The 11,670-nt window shown below is 35.0% G+C and overlaps 1 protein-coding gene across 1 annotated transcript; it reads right to left on the bottom strand.

Moving 5' to 3' along the window:
- Positions 1-9,820: 9,820 nt before the first annotated feature.
- Positions 9,821-10,810, bottom strand: LOC117290466 (ficolin-3-like). The gene has a single exon (XM_033771882.1). The coding sequence runs from the start codon at positions 10,808-10,810 to the stop codon at positions 9,821-9,823; it is 990 nt and encodes a 329-aa protein (XP_033627773.1).
- Between the last annotated feature and the right edge of the window lie 860 nt (positions 10,811-11,670).

Below are 11,670 nucleotides of genomic sequence, written 5' to 3'. Positions count from 1 at the left end.
TCAAAGCTTGTACCTGTACTGTTAGAATACCTTGATGTCCTATCTATCTATTCAAAGTATATGCCCTAGTAATGTGGTTGAGGTAGAGGCTGGACTTGGAGTCTAGACAGGTTGGGGTTTAGATGGGAGAAGAAACACTGACATACATGATGTTGAATAAATCATACAAGCAGAAAGTATCAGACAGATTAACAAGGAAGATTAACATGACTGGTTGAATCTATTGGTTTTATTTCATTACACCAAACCAAACTTTATAAATACACTTGTCCATAATTATGGCTTTTAAAACAAGTTTTAACTATAAAGCAAAGGTTTAAAGTTACCATACCTAAACCTAAAAATGATTGTATTTCAGTTTGATGCTAATGTAAACCAAATAAAATTGTGTTTTTTAATTCTTCACAATTTAACTGTTGTTTGCTATGATTGGATTCATTTATACATGTACACTGAAATAGAGTACTGTGTCAATGGAGTATACATGTATTTGTTTTACCAGCATGTTATTTTGGGGCTACTTTTTCACAATTTATACATCAACACAGAACTTTCAACAATCTTTCTTACATTGAGTTTATAGAAATTATTGCTAGATTCTGTCACGATTTAGTCTTTTTACACTGAGTAATTTAGTTGGTGTACCCAGCAGAGAGAGTGGGCGGCTTGGCAACTTCGCAGTCATCTGCTGAAGGTATCCTTAATTCAGAGTCAATTGAAAAATACTAATTTTGCCTCCTGGTTTCAAATACACCAATGCATTGACCCTGATAATCAAACTCCCCTCTCTTATTTTCATGACAGTTAATAAAGTTGAACAAATAACTACAAATAATGATAATTACTTTGTTTTACACTTCACACTCATAACAATGATAACATCTGTTCTACTGCAAGTGCCAATGTTTTTATTTTTGTACTTATTTTATTTTACTTTCTTTGAGTTTAAGATATGACTAGAAGCAATGATAACAACTCTGTTCAATTTCCCCAGAACATTCGTTTTTCTAAATAAAATATAAAAAAAACCAATGTTTTAATTTTTGCAATTTTTAAAGCGATTTGAAAATAATTTCTACTGCAAAAAGTTTTACATTTTTGAAATCTAACATTTCAGCAACTACAATTTGTTAAATTGCCACATTTACTTCCCACAAGTAACGACAATATACTAATTTCTATTATTAGTGGACACTATTGGCAATTACTCAAAATAATTATTATCATAAAACCTTACTTGTTTACGAGTAATTGGGAGAGATTGATAGTATAAAACATTGTGAGAAACGGCTCCCTCTGAAATAATGTAGTTTTTGAGAAAGAAGTAATTTTCCACGAATTTGATTTCGAGACCTTAGATTTAGAATTTGAGGTCTCAAAATCAAGCATCTGAAAGCACACAACTTCGTGTGACATGGGTGTTTTTTTTCTTTCATTATTAGCTCGCAACTTCGATGACCGATTGAGCTCAAATTTTCACAGGTTTGTTATTTTATGCATATGTTGAGATGCACCAACTGTGAATACTAGTCTTTGACAATTACCAATAGTGTCCACTGTCGTCCACTGTCTTTAAAGGCACTGGACACTATTGGTAATTACTCAAAATAATTGTGAGCATTAAAACTTACTTGGTAACGAGTAATGGAGAGCTGTTGATAGTATAAAACCTTGTGAGAAACGGCTCCCTCTGAAGTCACATAGTTTTCGAGAATTTTTGTTTTCACGAATTTGATTTCAAGACCTCAGATTTAGATTTTGAGGTCTCGAAATCAAGCATCTGAAAGCACACAACTTCGTGTGACAAGGGTGTTTTTTCTTTCATTTCTATCTCCAACTTTTGAGTTCAAATTTTCACAGGTTTGTTATTTTATGCATATTGAGATACACCAAGTGAGAAGACATGTCTTTCACAATTACCAATAGTGTCCAGTGTCTTTAAATAAGGGAATCAATGTGTGGTGAAGAGGTTTTCAACTAGTGGTTTAATCCCAATGAGGCTTGGTTCTTGAAAATTTTACCGAGACGAAGTCGAGGTAAATGATCAAGAACCAGGCCACGGCGGGTTTAAACCACTAGTTGAAAACCGATTCAACACACTTTGATTCCCATTCATAAATACACTTTTGGTCAAAAAGTAAAATAAATGTAAAAATTATAATTGTTCAATGATTTCTTTCAACACAACACCCCTCCAGCTATGAAATGGTAAAGCCCTCCGCCGCCCTCGGGTAAACAACTCCTTATAAGGGAATGCTGTTTCAACTGTTTCAGCCGTTGCTCTCAACCAATAGGAATGAAGAAACTGTCTTATAAGCACATGTGCAAGCTCACGTGTCAAGCCCATGAATTAACATTTTTTACCGGTCATAAACAAAGGTTTATACACACCCACGTGACGTGCTCTCCACCAATAGAAATAGCGAAACTGTCTGAGGTATTTATGAATAAGGGAATAAAAGGGTAGCGATGAGTTCTTCAACAGCCGTTTAAAGCCGGCAGGGTCGGCGGCCGTGTCCTTTATCGCACGGCAACTACCCTGCAAGGTTTTAAACGGACGTTTAAGAACGAGTCACTACTCTTTTATTCCCATTCATAAATGCCCTTTTGTAAAAAAAATATTTTTTTTAAAAACTTTTTTTTTAACTGTTTGATGCGCGTGGGTTGTGTGTACGCGCTCGCGCTTAGATTACAAGCTGTTACTATAGCTATGTATTGAGTTCCACGTGATAATCTTGCGCGCCCAACACGTGGAAGCCAGCTTGTTATAAACAGCTCCAGCTGGCCATTATCAAAGGTTCAAACACCCCCACGTGACGGGCTCTCCACCAATAGGAGTAGAGGAACAGTATGGGGTATTTATGAATAAGAGTTAAAAATCACATTTACTAAGTTGAATTCTATGCACATTGATCAATCCAGTTTATAACAAGTGATATATTATTAAACAGATTAGTGATCGATCCATATAAACATGTGCAGCCCTCTAGAACAGTCATTCAACATTTTGTTGGTCAAAACACAATGTTTTATGGATGCATCAATGATCTCAGAGCTCAACTGATTCAGTGTATCTCAACATTCTTAAACCATAACAGTAACATATTTATTTTGTTCTTCATATTTTTATGTTCCAAAGTTTATCTTTACTGTTTTAAAAATGTTTGTCAAAGATCCTATTCCCATTTTAAGAGTGCATGGATTGATAGGCTTTTGAGTCACAGTGGTTAGGTTCACTTTTATTAATCCTGGCCATCTTAGAATGGGCTTGTCCTGTCTGTTTTTATAATTGTCTTGCTTGATTTGCCAGTGTTCTGTTTCAATTCCATCATTGGTTTACAATTGTTCTAGATGTCACATGTTTTTTAAGTTTACAGTCGTTGTTTCTTATAGTGTTATTTTTTTGTGGTAATATCGTATCATGTATTGTTTGTTGAAATCTTGGCCGAATAAATAATAATAATAATAACTGTCTTTTTATACATACATCCTCTATCTGATTAATATGTTGTTACTTTTTAGTGGAATATTTTCTAACTGATCTATCTAATGCATGGTAGTATTGACATTATCAACCTACAAATATTTTGTTAAATGTAGTATGATATTGAAACACAAAAATAAATTGTTTATTTACAAGAGATATTTTGCATGGCAGTAACTCACACATAGGACATGAGAATGGGCTTCTTTTTGTTGAAACCATAATTAATGTCTGCTTGATTCTAGTGGCGAGGTTTCAACTCTAAGTAAAGAGTTTTTCCAGCAGCACTTCCAATGCCATCACATGTACATGTTGAGTGATTCTTGTTTCAAGCGACTTTGTTTGCTGAGCAACTCTCAAGATGATATGAGAAAACTGACTATATTCCCCAGTTGGTATGACATGGGGATTGGTGTTGAGCACAGTGATTGGCTGTCCTGATCACATGTCAGGTTTTGTGTTAGGTGTGTCACCAAGAGTGCCGTGGTTTACGATGATTGGTTGTCTTGTCTCCTCTTTGCCAAGACAATAATTAAAGATACTGTCCACTATTATTTTAAAAAGTTAGCCTTGATATTGCTTCACATTTGGGCCTACTGTTGTGATATGAAAGCTGCCACTGCCTTCAATTGAATTTTAGTAGTTTGAGTAGCTTAGGTTTCTGTTAATACAAATTCTCCCAGATACAATACTGGTTTTATAAGCATATATATCTAGGGCCTACTGTTTACATAAATACGGACAGAGTAGAAAAAACACCTTAAACTATACTGCCGCTTAGCTACCAATGCAATCTATACACCCCATTGGTGGAATTCATATCAGCTTAATCCTTAAAAAAAATTGCTAGTGATTGTAAATATCTTGGAACACTACGTGGAGCTATACATGTAGTTTTGTTCAATAATGATTTGGACAAAGTAGTAAGCGACTGCTACAGTGTGATGTATTGCTTGCTAAAGGAAAGGGTATTTATTATTAGTACGTGAGGAGGTGGGTTCTTAGGATGGTAGTAATGTTCTTGTTTCTAGGGCTTTTAAGCAAATTAAAATTTGCTCTTCATTAGTTTTTTTCAAATTTTATTTCCAAATTATTTGATTACTTGATGTATGATAGCCACTTTAAGCGTGTACATTGGAATGGTGTTTCTACAAATGCCAGGACCTCTGAGTAAACCTATATACGGTGAAATCAATACCAACCTTGGTGCAACGTGCCGGAAACTCAATAAAAATTCTGTTTCTTAAGATGTTTACACTTGACTGAAAACACGTCAAGAAATTAACTCTAGCTCACTTGACCAAAAGGCAGTAAACAGGTGGTTTCTATGGGAATGGACACACACGTAGTCTTCGGTTTGAACCAACACCAGTGGAAGCCCTTGGTACAAAATGCATTTTTATTGTTTTTGGAAAAATTACCATGTTTGAGGCAGAAGTGTCACAACAGGATACAATAAACGAAAGTGTTTCTCCCCAGCAGACATGCAAACCATAATGATAGCCCAATCACAACCAAAAGGGAAATATTCTGAGAACCAATAAACAATTAAGACAATACAAACTTTCTTTATGTGCAAGGGGAATTAAAAAATGTGACTTTCAAAAAAGAGGCGCTGTTCACAAAACTTTGTTTTTTTTATGCAATGTCAAGAAATATGATTGGGCCGAGTCGGGGCGGGGCAAATTCTAAGATTTAGGTCATCAACAAGTCCTGATCAATGTTTGGTAATGCACTAAGCCTACAGAGTGCTTATAGAAGCTGCCAGATTGATGGAATTGTTTCTAACTTCTTCATGTTATAAATTCAAAATGAAGCAAATATTTCAAAATGCATTTCTCTATGTTTTCGGGGAAAAGGGTTTATTTTTGAGACAGTTCTGTTACATCAGGATACAATTGCCCGAGTTTTTCTTACCAGAAATAAAAAGACAAATTGTGGCCCTGATCAAAACCGAAAGGAAAATATTCTGAGACCCCTGAAAAAATGAAATTTTGAGGGCAAAAAATATGATAAAAATGTTGATTTTGCAAGTTCAAAAAAAATATTCTAATGCACGTTCTAAAAATAGCCCAAGGGTAAAATTTATAGCAATATTTTTTTTGTCTCAAGTAAAGCCAAGGATGATATTTTGTAGTGATGTAAAAGGTTTAATGAAATATTTTTGTTTTTTGGTGGGGTGGAGTTGTAAATATTAACAAACAAAAAAAGTTTTTCAGACCCCCAAATCGGCCTAAAGTGGCCTAAACACAAATGAACTGTTACCATGGCAACGTGTTATATTATGATTTGAAATGTAAATGCTGTTTATTTGGACCCCAATTCCCTACCATCCACAAAGTATAAGAAAAATATTCCTTTTTTTGTTACCATGGACACGTATGTCGATATTATGTGAAAAGACCCTTAAAAAGGCATTTTTCACGTTTTTTGGAAAAAAGTCTAGTTTTGAGGCAGTACTGTCACAACAGGATACAATTGCCCAACTTTTTGACACCAGATATGGAAAGACCAATGTTGGCCCTAATCACAGCCGAAAGGAAAATTTTCTGAGACCCCTGGCAAGTTGACATTTTGGGGTCCAAAAATAAGGTAAAAATGTTGATTTTACAAGTTCCAAAAACATACTGTAATGCATGATGCAAAAATAGCACAAGGGTAATATTTAAAGGAATAATTTTTTTTCTCAAGGAAGGCCAAAGATGATACTTTGTAGTGATGTAAAAGGTTTTTTGAAATAATTTTGCATTTTGGTGGGGTGGAGTTGTAAATATGAGCTAAAAACCAGTTTTTCAGACCCCAAAATCGGCCTAAAATGGCCAAAAAACAAAATGAGCCGTAACCATGGCAACGGGCTATATATAGAATTGAAAATGCAATTTTGTTTACTTGCACCCCAAGGCCCTTCCACCCACAAAGTATAAAAAAAATTCATTTTTTGACCGTGAGCAACTATGTCAATTATTTACCTGAACTGACTCTTAAACAGTCTTTACTTGCTTAAACATAGCCATATGGATAACTTAAAGATTTTCACTCAAATTGAACTTCAAAACTATATCCAAGCCAAGAACTAAAATCAAACTGCACAATGCTCACATTAGTTTACTGAGAACTGGGCCCAATTTCATAGAGCTGCTAAGCACAAAAGTTTGCTAAGCATGAAATATCTTCCCGGATAAAAACAGGATTACCAGCCAAATTTCCATTTGTTGCATAGTGCTTGTTACTGGTATTCAGCTTTTGTTTGCTTATTCTGAAAATAACATGGAAATTTGGTTGGTAAATCTGTTTTTATCAAGGAAGAAATTTCATGCTAAGCAACTTTTTGTGCTTAGCAGCTCTATGAAATTCGGCCCAGATCATAAGCTTTTGAATATGATACCAGATATACTAACACAATTCAACAGTTAGGGTGAATATACAGTGTTGAATTTTAACCAACCAAAAGGGAAACTAACTGGGGAAATGTGAATAAAACTTGTGGGTCAGCACAGAATCTTTTGGAATAGTTTACATGCAGATGCGATCATTTACCAACTGAGCTTCATTATCCCAATGTTGGTGATTCTTTTAGTTTGTTGAGGTATTTGATCAGGGCTGCCAGTCAGAAAGTTTACTGTCTTATTGCTGGGGATCATGCCCAGTTAACTTGATTGTCGTTCTGGCTCAGGTGCCCCAATATTGACAAATATGATGGTTTAGATGGTTGATTTCAAGACCTCAAGTTCTAAATCTGAGGTCTTGAAATCAAATTCATGGAAAATTACTTCTTTCTCGAAAACTAGGGCACTTCAGAGGGAGCCGTTTCTCACAATGTTTTATACCATCAACCTCTCCCTATTACTCGTCACCAAGAAAGAATTTATGCTAATAATTAATTATTTTGAGTAATTACCAATAGTGTCCACTGCCTTAAACAAAGTTTTAGAAATAACTAAAAAACCACTGGAACATTAATTTCCTCAATGCAAGATTTTACACATCACAACTCATAACGATGTAAAAATCTGATGTCCTGCAAATGCCAATGGTTTTACTTTTTGTTTTTTCTTGTTTCTTTTAATTTAAGATAATGATACAAGCAATGATAACAATGATTAACTATTATCCAGAAGAATAAAGTTTTAAAAAATAAACACCTGAACATGTAGTTTTGGACACAACTCATACAGCAAGGTTTAAAACCGATCTACTGCGAAAGCCATTGGTTTTTACTTTGTTTACTTTTTTTAAAGCTTTCTTTTAGTTCAAGATATTACTATACAAGCAATTACAACAATTTTGTTCCATTTCACTAGCACGTTTCTTGTTCGTGTATATACAAGCATAAACAACAATCAAAGTTAAGCAAACTAAAGTGATGACTAAAACCTGGGGTCGACAAGTTATTAGTGTTAAACTTTAAATCAGGTTAAAAAAACACATTTACTAAGTTGAATTCTAAGCACATTGGTCATCAAATTAATTTTTTTTTAGACATTGACATTTAAGTTAAATAGATAATTTATGGATCCTAACAAACACATATTGCCCTATAAAACTGTCTGCCAACATTGTAAGTGAAAACACAATGGGCCAGATAAATAAAAACTAGCATTTGCTTCTAGTCTTTTACTTGAATCCTTATAAATAAAAGTAAGCCTTAATATTGTTAGTAATTGGTCGAACTAGTAAAAGCAATGCTTGAGGGGACTCTTCTTATTGAGATGTAAATAAAACCGACATTTTACTATTACCTGATAGTTTCACAAGATACTGGGCCGTATAAAGGCCAGCATTAACAAAATGTCAATAAGTTTAAGATCAGGCATGAGAATTTGCCCAAATCTCTATAAATAACCTTTTACTGGAAAAACACCATTTACTTGAACGGATTAGTTAGTGGTCGGAGAAAAGCACAATAGCGGGTTATTCAGGAGTATTACAATAGAGGCATGGACTCGCAGATCAATAGCGATTAACTGACATGCAGGCCGGGCAGTTTCCACTTAGTCAAAGTTTTTGATGGCGGCAGTGGCTATGAGGAAACAGCCAGCCTCTCCACGCCAGAGCTCCAGAGATTGGTTCTTTTAGAGCAATTAAAGTACACAACAAATTTATAAGTAAAATTTATAGTTGGATCATATAGGCCAAGGGAAAATAACCCTTTAATACTGACCCGATACCGAGCCATAATATATGCAACACTGTTGTTTAAGTAAAATCTCAAGCTCCTCATGCAGTAGCTTGTAAAAATACAAGTAATTGCTACAGTATGTTAGTAAAATGTTGTTTTTATTTATATGTCTATAAGTGAAAGGTAATCCAGTGAGCAAAATGTTCATGCCTGATCTTTTACTTTTCAGTCTTCTTGCTAATGCTGAACATTTATCTTGATAAGTAATTGCTAGTTTTTATTTATTCGGCCCAATGATTTTACATCTTATTTGATTCATTCTCAACATTCTAAAACCACTATTTACAGGATTATTACAATTATGTGCACATTAATTAACAGTAAAATTATTTCTATAAATACATCCTCTATTTGATTAATATGTTGTTACTTTCCAGTGAAATAGAACTCTAAACTATAATCTATCTCGCAGGCATGAAAGCATATTGATGGTCTGATGATTGTTTTAAAAAAACAATCGTCAGACCATCAATATTTTCATTTTGAAACATACAATTAAATTATTTGATTACAATATTGTAACTTTATGAAAATAAAGAACTCATGCATCTATAGGTATTTGCATCCCCATTCAATGTTTAAATAAAATACTTGTAAAAGTTTGCACAAAAAAAGTTTTTGAATTTTGTTTTGATTTCCAATTTGGTCAGTATGAAATCAGTGTTATTTCCAGTGTGTTGATAATGAGTATTGCTTATGTGGAAAATTTAATTACAATTTTTTTCTTCAAAGATTGTCACTTGATCAATACTTGCCCATGACATGCAAGTTTATGGTGTACAACACGGGGCCTACTGCTGTATGTCATTTTGGTTTGAGTCAAAATATACATTCAGAGAAATATCAGTCGCTTCAACAATATTTAGTTGAGCATTGACTTTGTAAAATAAAAAATAAAGTCCATACAAATTACTGTGCAAAACAATTGACTCCATATCATGCAATAACTTTCCCATGTGTGAAACATTATCCTTTAAAAAAGTTCACATTTGACTATATGCACAATTGCAAACAATACCAACAAAATTAGTGTTCACTTTATTTACACACACAGAGCAGTGAAAACCTAGTTGCTTTGCGTGTCTGGTTTTCTAAATGATTTGTGGATCCAGCTTCTATTAAATCATTTTGATGATAAATTAAAAAAAGTGTATTTTTCAATTCATACATTTTATTTGATAAATTTTCATGATGCATTCTTTGACCGCAAAGAAGCCATGCGGTGAGACAGGTGAGGCCCAAAGCAATGCGGAAATTGAGGATGATGCTTCATGATAATACTTACCATTTAGATTAGCTTCATAGCCTTTCCAATACCACCATCCTCCTGTGAACTGGTTATCCTGAGTTTGTGCATCATTATCCTTGTCCTTGGTGCTGAACATCTTTCCATTGTGGTATGCGAGTGAATCCCTCACTGTGCTGTTGGCATTGTATGAACCAACCTCTAAAGTGAAGTTTTCACCTGAAATCTTGAAGTGTCCATATTCAGCAAATACTTCATTTCCATTAAAGTCAACCATCTCAATCTTCAGCTTCCATGGTCCTGCAGACTCAGTAAGGGTACGTAAGTTATCATTTCCAAGCCAGAATTCACCAGACTTGTCACCAAAGCCAGCCCGATACTCAACCCAGTTACGGTAGAAATCGACACTGCCATCTTGACGCCTCTGAATGACCATCCAGCCCTGACCATCAGTGTCCATGTCACAGTAGACTTCCAGGCCATCATTGATACCAGCAGAGAATATTGTATAGATACCACTCCCATGACCTGCCTCAAGAAGCTCCTGGCAACTGCCAGGCTGTGTACCAGGCTGTGTGGGAAGTGGTTGGTCAGGTAGAGAGTAGTGAGGTGTTTCTACATCAGCATCAAAGTATACACTACCACAGTGTATGATGAAGTCATCAGGATACTGAGCCCTGGTAGCATTGTTGAGCTCACACAGATGATTGTCAATGTTGTAATTGACTGAGTGACACTGAGGATCAGCATGGCAATAACTCACACATAGGACATGAGATTGGGCTTCTTTTTGTTCATAGGAAACTTGCTGCAACTTTCTATTTTCTGCAGATAGAAATTGTCTGAGTTTGATCTTACATGATGGTACATCTGAAGCTTTGTTTTGGTTGATGGTTATCATGATCAGTGTAAGAATGATAGCTGCATGTAGCATTAGGGATGATATTTGAGAAACCATAATTAATGTCTGCTTGATTCTAGTGGCGAGGTTTCAACTCTAAGTAAAGAGTTTTTCCAGCAGCACTTCCAATGCCATCACATGTACATGTTTGAGTGATTCTTGTTTCAATGTGGATTTGTTTGCAGAGCAATCTCTCAAGATGATATGAGAAAACTGACTGTACTCACTGAATGGTATGGCATGGGGTCCGGTGTGTGGCACACTGGTGTGGCACAGTGATTGGCTCGTCTTGGTCATGTGTAAAGTGATATGCCAGCAAGAGTGATGTGGTTGGTCGATTGTGTTGCGTAGGAGTAACCCAATTTGACTTAAAACACTGGTCACTTTTTTTTGCTGCAGATAATTGTCACTTAACTTTGTTAATGAACCCAACCAGCTACGCTATTGTTTGGCCGTACAGTTTCGTGTCAAAAATGCAGTTCATACTCCACTTAACAAATTTGACATCAACTCTACTTGCAGTAGATATTTCGCAAGATTTGAGCCTCAAAATTTGGGCAAATTATTGTTTGCAAAAATGACATGAAATTAATTTCCTTATCTCATACCTGTGAAGTAGAAACCAAGCTTTGTGTGCGTGATAACTACCATTGGTTCATTATGCACAATTTTGACCTAATTTTATCATACAGACGAGTAGGTTAAAAAGAAAAGGATGTGGAAAATTTCCAATTTTGAATATAAGATACTCTTTTCCTAAATGTTGCAAACCCAAACTGGTTTATAAGGAAACTTGTGTTTTTAATGAACACATTAATATTGGCTCTTTTGTTCAGATGGAACTTGTGTATTAATAGATA

Source organism: Asterias rubens, chromosome 5, assembly GCF_902459465.1.
Source record: "Asterias rubens chromosome 5, eAstRub1.3, whole genome shotgun sequence".
NCBI lineage: Eukaryota > Metazoa > Echinodermata > Asteroidea > Forcipulatida > Asteriidae > Asterias > Asterias rubens.
The sequence above is the reverse complement of the archived record's forward strand: the minus strand, read 5'-3'. Positions and strand labels throughout refer to the sequence as shown.